The sequence below is a fragment of the Bos indicus x Bos taurus genome, chromosome 14 (assembly GCF_003369695.1).
Source record: "Bos indicus x Bos taurus breed Angus x Brahman F1 hybrid chromosome 14, Bos_hybrid_MaternalHap_v2.0, whole genome shotgun sequence".
Lineage (NCBI taxonomy): Eukaryota > Metazoa > Chordata > Mammalia > Artiodactyla > Bovidae > Bos > Bos indicus x Bos taurus.
In genome coordinates, this window is record NC_040089.1 from 66,466,627 (window position 1) to 66,481,307 (window position 14,681).

Sequence of the window (14,681 nt, forward strand, 5' to 3'; positions counted from 1 at the left end):
GTATTCCTTCTAAATCACTCTGAAATGCTTCAGACTAGCATCCAGGACGGAGAAGCCAATAGCACCCCACTCCAGTACTCTTGCCTGGCAAGTCCCATGGATGGAGGAGCCTGGTGGGCTGCAGTCCATGGGGTCACTAAGAGTCGGACACGACTGAGCGACTTCACTTTCACTTTTCACTCTCATGCATTGGAGAAGGAAATGGCATCCCACTCCAGTGTTCTTGCCTGGAGCATCCCAGGGATGGGGGAGCCTGATGGGCTGCCGTCTATGGGGTCGCACAGAGTCGGACACGACTGAAGCGACTTAGCAACAACAGCAGCAGCAGCATCCAGGAACAATAAAATAAAGTCTGGATGGCAAAGTCCTTTATTTTTTTTTTTTTTTAATTTATTTATATTTACTGATTTTTGGCTGTACCAGGTCCTCCTTGCTTTTTCTCATGGGTTTTCTCTAGTTGCTATGTGAGGGCTCCTCTTGCAGTGACTTCTCTTGTGGAGTTATGGAGCACAGGCTGTAGGCATGAGGGCATCAGTAGTTGTAAACACATGGGCTTAGTTGCTCCGAAGCATGTGGAATCTTCCCAGTCCAGGGATTGAACCTGTGTCCCCTGCTTTGGCAAGATTTCTGTCCACTGTCCCTGCCACCAGGGAAGTCCATAAAGTCCTTTCTTGAAACATACACATTCCTTGACTTTTGGGTATGAAGATTTTCAAACTCACAAATGGTTGAATAGTTTGATGAATATCTGTATACCTCAAACCCATTTCCTGCAGTGCAAGGCAGATCTTAACCACTGGACCACCAGGGAAGCCCTCATTCCTTTTTATTAGTCAGCCATATTTCAATTGAACACATGGTTTCTTTCTTTGGCAATGCAGTGGAGCCATTAAACTTCTGACAGTGTGCTTCAGTGACCACTCTCAAAACTCTTTGCAATGCATGCATTGCATTCATTAGAGAAGTGAAAATCAAAACTACAGAGAGATGTCACCTCACACCAGTCAGAATAGCCAGCATCAAAAGTCTACAAACAATAAATGTTGGAGAGGGTGTGGAGAAAAGGGAATGCTTTTGCACTGTTGGTGGGAATGTAAATTGATACAGCCACTATGAAAGACAGTTCGGAGATTCCTTAAAAAACTAGGAATAAAACCACCATATGACCTGGCAATCCCACTCCTAGGCATATACCCTGAGGAAACCAAAATTGAAAAAGACACATGCATCCCATTGTTCACCGCAGCACTATTTACAATAGCTAGAATATGGAAGCAACCTGGATGTCCATTGACAGATGAATAGATAAAGAAGTTGTGGTACATATACACAATGGAATATTATTCAGTCATAAAAGGAAAGCCTTTGAGTCAGTCCTAATGAGGTGGATGAACCTAGAACCTATTATACAGAGTGAAGTAATTCAGATACAGAAAGATAAATATCGTATTCTAATGCATATATATAGAATCTAGAAAAATGGTACTGAAGAATTTATTTACAGGGCAGCAATGGAGAAACAGAACTAGAAACTAGACTTATGGACATGGGGAGAGGGGAGGAGGGGGTGAGATGTATGAAAAGAGTAACACAGAAACTTGCACTGCTGCTGCTGTTAAGTCGCTTCAGTCATATCCAACTCTGTGCAATCCCATAGACAGCAGCCCACCAGGCTCCCCCATCTCTGGGATTCTCCAGGCAAGAACACTGGAGGGGGTTGCCATTTCCTTCTCCAATGCATGAAAGTGAAAAGTGAAAGTGAAGTCACTCAGTCATGTCCGACTCTTCGAGACCCCGTGGACTGCAGCCTACCAGGCTCCTCCGTCCATGGGATTTTCCAGGCAAGAGTACTGGAGTGGGGTGCCATTACCATAGGTAAAATAGATAGCCAACGGGAATTTGCTGTATGCCTCAGAAAACTCAAACAGGGGCTCTATATCAACCTACAGGGGCGAGATGGGGCGGGAGATGGGAGGGAGGTTCAAAAGGGAGAGGGTATATGTATACCTATGGCTGATTCATGTTAAGGTTTGACAGAAAACAACAAAATTCTGTAAAGCAATTATCCTTCAGTAAAAAATAAATAAATAAAAACACATGCGTGTGTGCTAAGTTACTTCAGTTGTGTCTGACTCTTTGCGACCCTATGGACTGTAGCCCACCAGGCTCCTCTGTCCATGGGACTCTCCAGGCAAGGATACTGGAGTGGATTACCATGCTTCTCCAGGGGATCTTCCCGACTCAGGGATGGAACCTGCATCTCATACATCTAACTGCATTGGCAGGCGGGTTCTTTACCACTAGTGCCACCTGGGAAGCCCATCTATAGTAATCTGAAATTATTCCTGAATATTTAAATGTCGTTATTCCAAAATGAGATATGATGTAAGTGTAAAAGAAGATACATTGTATTTTAACTTTTTGGTATGAAGATTTTCAAACTCACAAAAAGTTGAATAGTACAATGAATACTCGTTTATCTTCCACTTTAAATTCAACAATTATTAACCCTTTGCTGCATTTGGGCTTTCAAGCTGATTTTAGAAAAGGCAGAGGAACCAGAGATCAAATTGCCATCATTCGCTGGATCATGGAAAAAGCAAGAGAGTTCCAGAAAAACATCTATTTCTGTTTTATTGACTATGCCAAAGCCTTTGACTGTGTGGATCACAATAAACTGTGGAAAATTCTGAAAAAGATGGGAATACCAGACCACCTGATCTGCCTCTTGAGAAATCTGTATGCAGGTCAGGAAGCAACAGTTAGAACTGGACATGGAACAACAGACTGGTTCCAAATAGGAAAAGGAGTACGTCAAGGCTGTATATTGTCACCCTGTTTGTTTAACTTATATGCAGAGTACATCGTGAGAAACGCTGGACTGGAAGAAACACAAGCTGGAATCAAGATTGCTGGGAGAAATATCAATAACCTCAGATATGCAGATGACACCACCCTTATGGCAGAAAGTGAAGAGGAACTCAAAAGCCTTTTGATGAAGGTGAAAGTGGAGAGTGAAAAAGTTGGCTTAAAGCTCAACATTCAGAAAACGAAGATCATGGCATCTGGTCCCATCACTTCATGGGAAATAGATGGGGAAACAGTGGAAACAGTGTCAGACTTTATTTTTCTGGGCTCCAAAATCACTACAGATGGTGACTACAGCCATGAAATTAAAAGACACTTACTCCTTGGAAGGAAAGTTATGACCAACCTAGATAGCATATTCAAAAGCAGAGACATTACTTTGCCAACAAAGGTTCGTCTAGTCAAGGCTATGGTTTTTCCTGTGGTCATGTATGGATGTGAGAGTTGGACTGTGAAGAAGGCTGAGTGCTGAAGAATTGATGCTTTTGAACTGTGGTGTTGGAGAAGACTCTTGAGAGTCCCTTGGACTGCAAGGAGATCCAACCAGTCCATTCTGAAGGAGATCAGCCCTGGGATTTCTTTGGAAGGACTGATGCTAAAGCTGAAACTCCAGTACTTTGGCCACCTCATGCGAAGAGTTGACTCATTGGAAAAGACTCTGATGCTGGGAGGGATTGGGGGCAGGAGGAGAAGGGGACGACAGAGGATGAGATGGCTGGATGGCATGACTGGATGGACAGGAGTTTGAATGAACTCCAGGAGTTGGTGATGGACAGGGAGGCCTGGCGTGCTGCGATTCATGGGGTCGCAGAGTCGGACACGACTGACAGACTGATCTGATCTGATCTGTGGCTCAGCCGGTAAAGAATCTGCCTGCAATGAAGGAGACCTGGGTTCAATCTCCAGGTTGGGAAGATCCCCCGGGGAAGGGAAAGGCTACCCACTCCAGTATTCTGGCCTGGAGAATTCCACGGACTGTATAGTCCATGGTGTCGCAAAGAGTCAGACACCACTGAGTGATTTTCTCTTGCTGCATTTACTCCATCTATTTATCTACATTTATTTTAGGATTTTATTTACATTTATTCAGCAATTTGAAAGTTGCAGGGACTTCCCTGGTGGTCCAGCGGTTAAGACTCTGGGCTTCCACTGCAGGGGGCACCATAAACTACTTCAACATTTATCTCTTTAGAAAAGGGATGACTTAAAGTAGCTATTTTAAATAAAAGTAATAGTAATCTTCCAACACAGGGGGTCAACAAACTATGGCTTGCAGGCCAAATCCTGACTCTGTAAAGAAGGTTTTATTGGAACACAGCCATGCTCATCCATTTACATACTGTCTCTAACTGCTCTTGTGCTGCATCAGCAGAGTTGAGTAGTTGCCACGGAGACCATACAGCCAGAGTCTAAAATCTTTATCATTATTTGGCTCTCTACAGAAAAAGCTTGCCGACTCCAGCTCTAATAAATACAAGTGTGGAAATAGTTATGAAATCTTCACAAGCCAAAGGATTTGACTGTCATTCTTGCATGGCAAGTGTTTGGGTTCTTCCACTAGTGTTTGGTTTCGCAATGCCGTGAATGACTTTAGGTGTGTGTGAGTGGTTGCGGTGGGGAGGTTGGGGAGACAGGAGTGGGACTGAGAAAGAAAGCTAACGCCCACTGCACATGGCCCTGTGCTAGGTGCTTCACACAGCGTAACGTTTACTGCGATCCTCACAATACCACGAGGTAGAGACTATCATTCTAGCTTTTTGATAAGGAAACTGAAACTTAGAAGTTAGACAGTTTGAGCCAAGTCTTTCAGGTATTAAATAGAAAAAGCAAGAACCTAAACCTATCTCCAAAAAGATATAACAAGATCAGTTAGGATTCTGTAGGTAAAATTTTCAAACATTTTGTGGTCATGATTCATATATATCAGTGTATGAATGTCTATCCCTGGCTTCCAGTACAAAACCATGGTAAGATCCCTGTGAGAAAGCAACTAAGACCTTCCTTTAAAATATAGTGAGGACATTACACAAAAAAAAGTATTGTTAGGACATATATTAAGGACCAGAAACGTGGTATGATAAAATGAAAAGCATCAGAAAAGTCACCTCAAGTGTTTTAATCATTGAATTTCTAAAGTGGGGGTAATATTTATGCTGATTACTTTGAGGACAAGTAGATATTAAAAAATATTCAAAGTACAGAGCTCGTTATAAAAGTGTAAGGCATCATTAGTGTCTCTATCTAAGCATGCACTCCTCAAAACCAACTAGGCTATTTCATTCTTACTTCTCAAATTTTAGTATTTCTAAGAACCATGGAGGGACTTCCTTGGTGGCCCAGTGGTTAAGAATCCACCTTGCACTGCAGGGGATGCGCGTTTGATCCCTGGTAGGGGAACTGCCACACCTGCCACAGAGCAACTAACCCCAAACCACAACTAGAGTCCAGGCACCCCAATGAAAGATACCATGTGCCACAACTAAGACCCAATGCAGCCAAATAAATACATTAAAAAAAAAAATCATAGAGGTTATTAAGTTCAGATTTCCAGGCCCCACATCCAAGGAAGGATTTCTTCACACACCTGGGAGTCAAAATGATTCTGAATCTGGTGATCTGGAAGCCATACTTTGAAAATTACTGCTTTAAGGAAATAAGTGAAGTTTCATAAGATTTATTTAAATCAACCACTATTTTATTAAAAATGAGCTCTCTACATAACAATGAATGCTTAAATAATTCAAACAATGCTGAAACATATAAAGTACAATTAAATGTTCTTTTTTCACCACCTACTCTGCTCATCTCTCATCCAAAGATATGTTTCAATGATTAACTTTCCAGACTTGAATTTCTTTTTCTTTTTTTGGCTATTCAGCATGTGGACTTAGTCCCCTGACTAGGGATGAAACCCGTGCCCCTGCAGTGGAAGCATAGAGTCCTAACTCCTGGACCACCAGGGAATTCCCAAGACTTGGATTTTCTTTTTTAAGATTATTTTATTTATTTATTTTGTTGTCCTAGACTGTGTCTTCTTTTCCCTGTGCAGGCTCTCTAGCTGTGGTGCCTGGGCTTACTTGCCCTGTGGCAGGTGGGATCCCAATTTTCCCAACCAGGGATCCAACCAGTGTCCCCTGCACTGCAGGGTGGATTCTTAACCACTGGACTACCAGGGAAGTCCCAAGACATGACTTTTCTGCATATGCAAACACACATATTTGTTAAGAATAATGAACATCTGATGTTTCCATTTTTGTTTTGTTATTTAAACTAATGCTGAAACAAATAGCCCTATTCTCATGTCTTTGGGCATGAGTGACTGCCTCTTTAGAACAGATTCCTAAAAGTTGACACATGATGATAGCTTATTTATTTGTCTGATTTTTACCTTTTTTTTTTTTTTTTGCTTGCATGTGTGGTGGTGAGAGACTTTCTGTGCCTAATATTCTGAGTGATTCGTCACTGGACTTTTTTTTTATCAATATCCAACGTTCACAACAAAAAGATTTTTAGTTAGACCTGTTCTATCGCTGTCTCCGAAAATTCGGCTTACACGCTACAGAAGAGGTGAGTTCAAGGAAGCCAGCGGCAGAGGGTAGTCCCGGGAGCTCAGGCGCACCTGGGTCCTCCCCGCGTCTCCTAAGAGCCGGGGCTTCGGGCAGAGGTGCGCTCTGTGGCACTGAGGCCGAGGTCCAGACGCCGCCTCTTCTCAGTGCCCCTTCCGCTTCACTCTCAGTTGGCTTCTCCAACTCCCGTCCTGTTCCACTTTCCTGAGTTCCGCAGCGCGCCGCTTCAGAGCAGCAGAACACAGCAAGGTGAGACTTCAGACCACTCGGCTGCAAAACCTGGCGGCTCCAGCGGTTTAAAAAAAAAAAAATCTGCCTTTAATGCAGATTTGGATTCGACTTCTGAGTCAGAAGACCCCCTGCAGAAGGAAATGGCAACCCACGCCAGTATTCTTGCCTGGAGAATCCCCATTGACAGAGAAGCCTGGCGGGATACAGTCGCAAAAAATCGAACACAACTGAGCCGCCAGAGTCACCAGCACCGGCCCGCCTCTTCTTGTCCCGCCCCTTCCGCTGGACATTTGCTTCCGCTTCCGGTCTCGGTGTGACGGCTCACCGCCCCGCCGTGAAGAGCTTGGCATTGTGGGAATTCTTTCCTTTCTCGCTCCCCGGCCATCTTGGCGGCTGCTCTTGGTGAGTGGGCTCCTCCGGGCCGAGGTTTTGGCAGCGCGCGGTGCCCAGGGAGTTGCCGGTTTGGGACTTCAGATCGTAAACTTCCTGTCCTGTCCTCTGTGTTCTAGGTTGGGGGCGTCCCGCATCTAAGGCAGGAAGATGGTGGCCGCAAAGAAGACGGTGAGTGAAGCAGGCCAGGGCCGGAAGCCTATTTCACGTGGAGAGATGAGTCTTGGCCGGGGCGGGCAGTTTTGAGCTCTCTGGGCGGACAGCGTACCCGCTGGCCTTGGAGGCTTCCAGAAAGAACCCGAGAGACCTTCTCAGTGCTTTGGAACCCTTTTCTTCGGAGGTTTATTAAGGGGCTCCGGTTCCAGGAAGCAGGATCCAGTGTTTTTTGTTTTTGGCCGAGGCTTGCGAGATCTTAGTTCCCTTTCTAGGGATGGAACCCGTGCTCCCTGCTTGGAAGCGGGGGAGACTTAACCACTGGACCACCAGGGAAGTCCCTGGATCCAGTTTTGAGTGGTTACAAACAAGGCCTTCAATCAAGTTCCTATTAAATGTTTTCTTTGTAGAAAAAGTCACTGGAGTCGATCAACTCTAGGCTCCAGCTGGTTATGAAAAGTGGAAAGTACGTGCTGGGGTACAAACAGACTCTGAAAATGATCAGACAAGGCAAAGCGAAACTGGTCATTCTCGCCAACAACTGCCCAGCCTTGAGGTAATTGAAAGAACCCGAGGGTGTGTGTCTTCCACTGTAAGTTCGTCCTGAGCAAATATCCAGGAGTGTGAGCTTGCAATCTGGGTAGCGTGAACTGGGTGTCAGGTAGAATTTGTATTACAGGGGCACATTTGCAGGATAATTTAAGGGTTTCTGTTGTGTTTGGCTCTTGATTTTTCTCCCCTTCATAGTCTCTCCTCCTATGTGGTTCTCCTTGGGAGAAATGTGTGACAGAAACCAAAGAAGGGCAAAGTTTGAGGGTAGTGCAGAAACGTAAGTTGCTTTTCCTTATGTCCTGCCTTTTTTTGCTTGTTCTTTTTACTTTGAGGTGTTTTTAAAGGACTTCGTTTTATGAATTACTTATAGCATAGAGAAGCTAAGATCAGAAGAGTTCACGCTGGCCTGTGGATCTGCACGCTTCCAATTCACCCAGTTTTTGCCTGATTCACTGTTTTGAAACTGATCTTACGAGGTGGTGTACATAAGTTCAAGTTGGACCATGCAGAGTATCAGCCATGTTTTCAGTCCTGTGCTTGTTGATTTTCTACCCTAATGCATAAACTCACAGCATTTCATACAGGGTGTCTGTACCTAATGGGCAAAGCCTGGAGAGCTCTCTTGCATCTCATCTCAAAACTTTGGTCTTACTTCACAGAATTCACACTTACCTATTAGAGCAGTGGCTTTCGGCATGAATGTACATTCAGTCGCAAGTGATTTGGTTTAAATGCAAGTCAGATTTAATGGATCTGGATTGGGGCCTGATGCATTTTTAACAAGCTCCTTGATGGCTCTCTACCTACTTGGTGGTCACAAAAAACGTTAACTTTGGGCAAGTGCAAGCCTATGGCATGCCTGTTTTTATTTTATTGGATTTAGCTTTTCTTCACTTAATTAGTTCTCTTTGTTTTTAATACAAATTGAAGGTTTGTGGAACCTTGCATTGTATAAGTCTGTAGGTGCTGACTTTTTCTTTGTTGTTAAGATTTGTCATCTTTGATATTACTGCTACAATTCCCTGAAGGTTCAGGTGATGGTTGGTTTTTTGTTGTTGTTGTTGTTGTTTTTTTTTTCCTTCTTCTTTTTTTGCAATAAAATATTTATGTATGTACGTTGGGGGGTTTTTTAGACATGATGCTGTTGAACACTTAGAGGCTACATATAGGGTAAACAACTTTTATATGCACTTGGAAATTAACAAATCCCTGTGGCTAGCTTTATTGCAGTATTTGATTTATTGCAGTGGTCTGGAAGGAATTTGCAGTACCTGAGGTATACCTGTTCTATTACTCTCCATCTAGGACTCAGAGCACCAGAGGGTGATGATATAAATGGCTGAGACATTGTCATGGGAATTCTGTAAAGTGTCTGGCAGATAGTAAATGCTAAGCAAATGATGATTTTATTCTGTACCCTCTTTTTCCATGAGCACAAATATGTACTGTAGAGGATCCAAAGGATGTTTGGTGTTGGATAATGAATATGATATTTTTAAGAATAATAAATGGCTTACTATTTGAAGGCCTTACCAACATTGGAACTAATGAGAGCAGTAACGTTTAATCTGTGTCAGTTGGTATGGTTTATTTGCCTTTTTTTGTTTTTATTCCCAAAGGAAATCTGAAATAGAGTATTACGCCATGTTGGCCAAAACTGGTGTCCATCACTACAGTGGCAATAATATTGAATTGGGCACAGCATGTGGAAAATACTACAGAGTATGCACACTGGCTATCATTGATCCAGGTATGCTTTTTCAGTCATAAAAGAAGTCTTTTTTTCTTTATGATGTAATAACAAGGATTTCTTACTATACAAATGTCTTTGGTCCCTAAGTTCAGTCTGAGAATTTGTATATAGCAAGGGATATCCTGCAGGCTTATGTCATGGAGAGTTAGTGAATGTCAGTACATAATTATCTTTGTCATAAATGAAATTCTTTTTACTTTGAGATGATGAATTTAATTTCATACCGCACCTAAGAAATTATGTCTTAGGGCTTTGGTAAAAGGTGAAATTATAAAGGGGGAGAATAATCAGGTGAAACAGTAGAAGAAAGGAATCCTTACTGGCTGCCTGAGAATAGATGGGTAAAATTAGGTTGAGGGGGAGAAAAGGGCCTACAAATACACGTCATGTTTTGAACTTAAGAATTTCTAATTCATGAAGCTACTGCGAATATTCTCGCTGTTCTGATTTTGTAATAATCAGGGCAGGCTAAACATTCGCTATATTAAGACCATGCATGTGTCCCCAGACCTAGTTCTCTGCCTAGGTCTGGCTTTATAAATGCTGGTGATAAACCAAGTCTGATTTACATGACACGTCTTGTGTGGGAAATGTCTGTGACTCTAGGTGTCTGATCAACCTTGAGAAATGGTAGCACAGCTAGTGTGATAACTTTTGAAGATAACCATTGCTAGTTTGATGATTACCAGTTGCCACTAAATATGTTGTAAAAATTATTGTGTTTTATTTTTTAGGTGATTCTGATATTATTAGAAGCATGCCAGAACAGACTGGTGAAAAGTAAATCATGTACAATTTTTCTTTAATAAAACTGGCCAGAGCTTGTTTTAAAAACACTGTACTCATTGCAGTTATTTATTTATTTGTTTTCATTTCTTCTTGTCCCAGTATATTTGCCTGAAGCTAGATTAGTGACGATGGGGCATCAAGATGCAGTGGCAAAACTTGTGGGTTAAGAGCCAGATATCCCAGTTTCACTTGCCCTGTTTTTGTAAAGGGAGTGCACTGAGTTCCTTTCCAGTACTAGATTTTTAAAGCTTAGTTTTCATAATTTCAGTCCCAGGATATTGCTGTCATTTTTTTAAATGTTTATTCGGCTGCGTTGGGTCTTGGCGGTGGTTACGCACAGACTTAATTGCGGCGTGTTGGATCTTAGTTCCATGACCAGGGATCAAACCTGTGTCCTTGCATTGCAAGGCAGATTCCTCACCACTGGATCACTAGAGAAGTCTCTGGTATTGTTGTCATTTTGTTGAGTATGTCAGAGGCAACAAGGGTCAATTCCCAGAATCTAACCAGAACTGCAGTTTTACAGTCCACCTTAAATCCACTGAATCTGAGTAGCAAAGAGGATTAAGTGAAATATGTTCCTTCCACCTCCAGATTTTCATAGGGTGAGAGAAGTTCTATTGAACTTTAATGAAGCAAGGTCTTACTTAAGGGTTTGTAGTAGTACAGTTCAGTTCAGTTGCTTAGTCGTATCCAACTCTTTGCGACCCCATGGACTGCAGCACACCAGTCTTCCCTGTCCATCTCCAGCTCCCGGAGCTTACTCAAACTCAGGCCAATCAAGTTGGTGATGGCATCCAACCATCTTATCCTCTCTCATCCCCTTCTCCTACCTTCAGTCTTTCCCAGCATCGGGGTCTTTTCCAATGAGTCAATTCTTCACATCAGGTGGCCAAAGTATTGGAGTTTCAGCATCAGTCCTTCCAATGAATATTCAGGCCTGACTTCCTTTAGGATTGACTGGTTTGATCTCCTTGCAGTCCAAGGGACTCTCGAGTCTTCTCCAGCACCACAGTTCAAAAGCATCAATTCTTCGGCGCTCAGCTTTCTTCACAGTCCAAACTCTTACATCCATACATGAATACTGGGAAAACCATAGCCTTGACTAGACGGACCTTTGTTGGCAAAGTACTGTCTCAGCTTTTTCATATACTGTCAAGGTTGTTCATAGCTTTTCTTCCAAGGATCAAGTGTCTTAATTTTCATGACTGCAGTCACCATCTGCAATAATTTTAGAGTTCAAGAGAATAAAAGTCTGTCACTGGGAAGCCTTTGTAGAAAAAAATGTACTTGGGACAACTGCAGAATATTGTCAGATCTTCAGTGTTTCACAGTTTCACAAAGTGTGTTTTATATATTTTCAGTCCTAAAAGATGATTGGGGGGATACCACATACTACATCTCCGAAGTATGTCCTGTGTAACCCTTTTCTCACATCTAATAATACCTTTTGAAACACTGAAAGGAATTAGGGGGAAATTGTGACTCAGGTTTTTATTGAGTTGAATATTGCTGGTAGGGTATACCCAGGATATGTTGTGTTGGGTTCTAAGTTTGTAGAAGTGTTAGAAATGTTTTTTGGACTTTAGAGCCAGTCAACTTGTGAAGGCAGTTTTTGATGGTAGAGGAATGAGACACAGGAGGTGTGAATGCCTTCAATACACTATCCAAAAAGTCGAGTATTTGCTGAACTTAAATTCAGCATATTGGTATCTTAGTCTTATCTCTTTGTGACCCCGGGCTTCGCTGTCCATGGAATTCTCCAGGCAAGAATACTGCAGTGGGTAGCTGTTCCTTCCAGGGATCTTCCTGACCCAGGGATCAAACTCAGGTCTCCCACATTGCAAGTGTCTGAGCCAACCAGGGAAGCCCCCTGGCAGGTAGGTTTATTTTGGGGCTCTGTATTCTGTCCCATTGCAGTATCAGTTGTTACTTCTTTTTCATTTCTTCCTTTGTTTTTATTATTTTTGTTTTTGGTTACACTGGATCTTTGTCGCCGGGCACTGGCTTTGTCTAGTTGCAAGAGAGCAAGGGCTACTGTAGTTGCGGTTTGTGGCCTTCTCATTGTGGCGACTTCTGTTGCGAAGCACAGGCGCTAGGCCCATTGGCTTCAGCAGTTGGGGCACACGGGCATAGTTGATCTGGCTTGTGCTGTCTCCCCTGTCCAAGGATCGAACTCATATCCCCTGCATTGACAGGTGGATTCTTACCCATTGTACCAGCAGGGAAGTCCTCTTCCTCTTGTTGACTTGGGTTTTCTCTTTTTTTTTTTTTTGGTGAGCATGACTAGAGATTTGTCCATGTTTACCTTTCAAGAGCTTCCCAGGTGGCACAGTGGTAAAGAAGCTCCCCACAGTGCGAGAGACCTGGGTTAGGAGGATCCGCTGGAGAAGCGAATGATAACCCACTCTAGTACTCTTGCCTGGGAAATCCCATGGACAGGGGAGTCTGGCTGAAAAGTTAGTCCATGGAACCACAGAGTTGGATGCGACTGAGCACCCTTTCAATAAGTCAGCTCTTGGCTTTATGGATTTTTTCATTTTTTTTTTTTTTTTTTAATCTTATTTGTCTCCTCTCTGATCTTCATTATTTTTTTCCTTCTCCTGTCTTTAGATTTTGTTCTTTTTCGAATTCTTTTAGGTGATAGGTAAGATTGAGATTTTTCTTATTTTTTTGAGGAAGGCCTGTATCACTATGTACTTAACCTCTAACAACTGCCTTTGCTATATTCCATAAATTTTGGATGGGTGTGTTTTCATTGTCATTTGTCTCAAGGTATTTTTTAGTTTCTTCTTTGATTTTATCTTTGACTCATTGGCATGTTGTTTTAGTCTCCGTGTAACCATTTTTTTTCTCATTTCTTCTTTTGTTGTTGATTTCTAGTTTCATGTCATTATGGTCAGAAAAAATACTGGAAGGACTCTGTGCTTCCTGTACCTGGATATCTGTTTCTTTCCTTAGGTTTGGGAAGTTTTCAGCCATAATTTCTTAGAATACTTTTTTTTTAAACTTCCTTTTCTCTTTCTTTTCCTTCTGGAATTCCTATGTGTATGTAGATTGGCACACTTTTATATTATCCTACCGGTCTCATTGGTAGGACTGATGTTGAAGCTGAAACTCCAATGCTTAGACCACCTGATGCGAAGAGCTGATTCATTTGAAAAGACCCTGATGCTTGGAGGGATTGGAGGCAGAAGGAGAAGGGGACGACAGAAGATGAGATGGTTGGATGGCATCACTGACTCAATGGACATGGGTTTGGGTGAATTCCGGGAGTTGGTGATGGACAAGGAGGCCTGGCGTGCTGCGGTTCACGGGGTCGCAAAGAGTTGGACCCAACTGAGCGACTGAACTGAACTGAAGTGGTCTCATAATGCTTTCATTTTTTTTCCCCCCTCCAATCTGGCTTTTTGTCTGCTGTTCTAATTGGGTGATTTCTATGCTATCTACGAGGTCACTTATTTTTTGTTCTGCAGTATTCAATCTGCTTTTCATTGCCTTTTAGTTTAGCTTTCATCTTGGCAAATGAATTTTCTGATTTTTCTTGGCTCCTCTTTGTAGTTTGTAATTCTTTTTTACAGTAATCTGCATTTCTATTCATGGACTTTCCGAATTCCTTCAGTATTTTCATTATCTCCTTCTTGAACTTGGTGTCTCTCAGACTGAAGAGTTCTGTTTCATTGTTCTTTCAGGGGAGTTCTCTTGACTTTAACTGCGAGTGGTCCTGGTTCATTTTACTTGTATTTCTCTTACTCTGAGTTTAGGAGAAACAGTTACTTACTGTGATCTTGGAGGGATGTGTGGGAATGTTCCTGTGTAGTCTGCATGGATTTAATATTTTGATGTGAGGCCTGTGTTTAGTATAAATGCCTGCTGCCTCTCAGTGTGTTTTGGCCTTAATATCCCTTTGGTGAGGAGTCTGACTGATGTGATGACCAGAGTCTGTAGTGGATGTTGAGTGGGGCCTCTCTGCTCTGTGGTTGCCACAGCCTTGTTGGGGACAGAGTCTGTTCCTGGTTATTGGAGTAGAGGCCCCCAGATCCATTTCTGAGTCGCATCTGAGCTGTGGTGTGAGGTAGGCAGAACTGGAGCACTTCCACCAGGAGAAGAGCCACAGAGTATTCCTCTACCAGAGCTGTCCACTAGGAGAGTGCTCTGCACCTGTCACCAAGTGTGCGGGCTCACGAGGCCACCCGCAGGATCCACTCCAGGCAGGTCCCAGGGCTCACGAGGCCACCCGCACGGATCCACTCCAGGCAGGTCCCAGGGCTCACGAGGCCACCCGCAGGATCCACTCCAGGCAGGTCCCAGGGCTCACGAGGCCACCCGCAGGATCCACTCCAGGCAGGTCCCAGGGCTCACGAGGCCACCCGCAGGAT

At 43.1% G+C, this 14,681-nt stretch overlaps 1 protein-coding gene and 1 non-coding gene across 2 annotated transcripts; both read left to right on the forward strand.

Moving 5' to 3' along the window:
- Window positions 1-6,962: 6,962 nt before the first annotated feature.
- Window positions 6,963-10,354, forward strand: RPL30 (ribosomal protein L30). The gene is made up of 5 exons (XM_027561471.1): window positions 6,963-7,067; window positions 7,175-7,226; window positions 7,619-7,764; window positions 9,380-9,510; window positions 10,248-10,354. The coding sequence occupies exons 2-5, from the start codon at window positions 7,206-7,208 to the stop codon at window positions 10,295-10,297; spliced, it is 348 nt and encodes a 115-aa protein (XP_027417272.1). The 5' UTR covers window positions 6,963-7,067; window positions 7,175-7,205; the 3' UTR covers window positions 10,298-10,354.
- LOC113904548 lies at window positions 9,937-10,068 on the forward strand. The gene has a single exon (XR_003514566.1). It is a non-coding gene; the product is annotated as a small nucleolar RNA SNORA72 (small nucleolar RNA).
- Window positions 10,355-14,681: the final 4,327 nt, after the last annotated feature.

Coding starts and splice junctions, on each gene's coding strand:
- RPL30 (XM_027561471.1), top strand. CDS start 7,206: ATGGTGGCCGCAAAGAAGACG. Junction 7,765..9,379: donor AACAACTGCCCAGCCTTGAG/GTAATTGAAAGA, acceptor TTATTCCCAAAG/GAAATCTGAAATAGAGTATT. Junction 9,511..10,247: donor ACTGGCTATCATTGATCCAG/GTATGCTTTTTC, acceptor TTTATTTTTTAG/GTGATTCTGATATTATTAGA.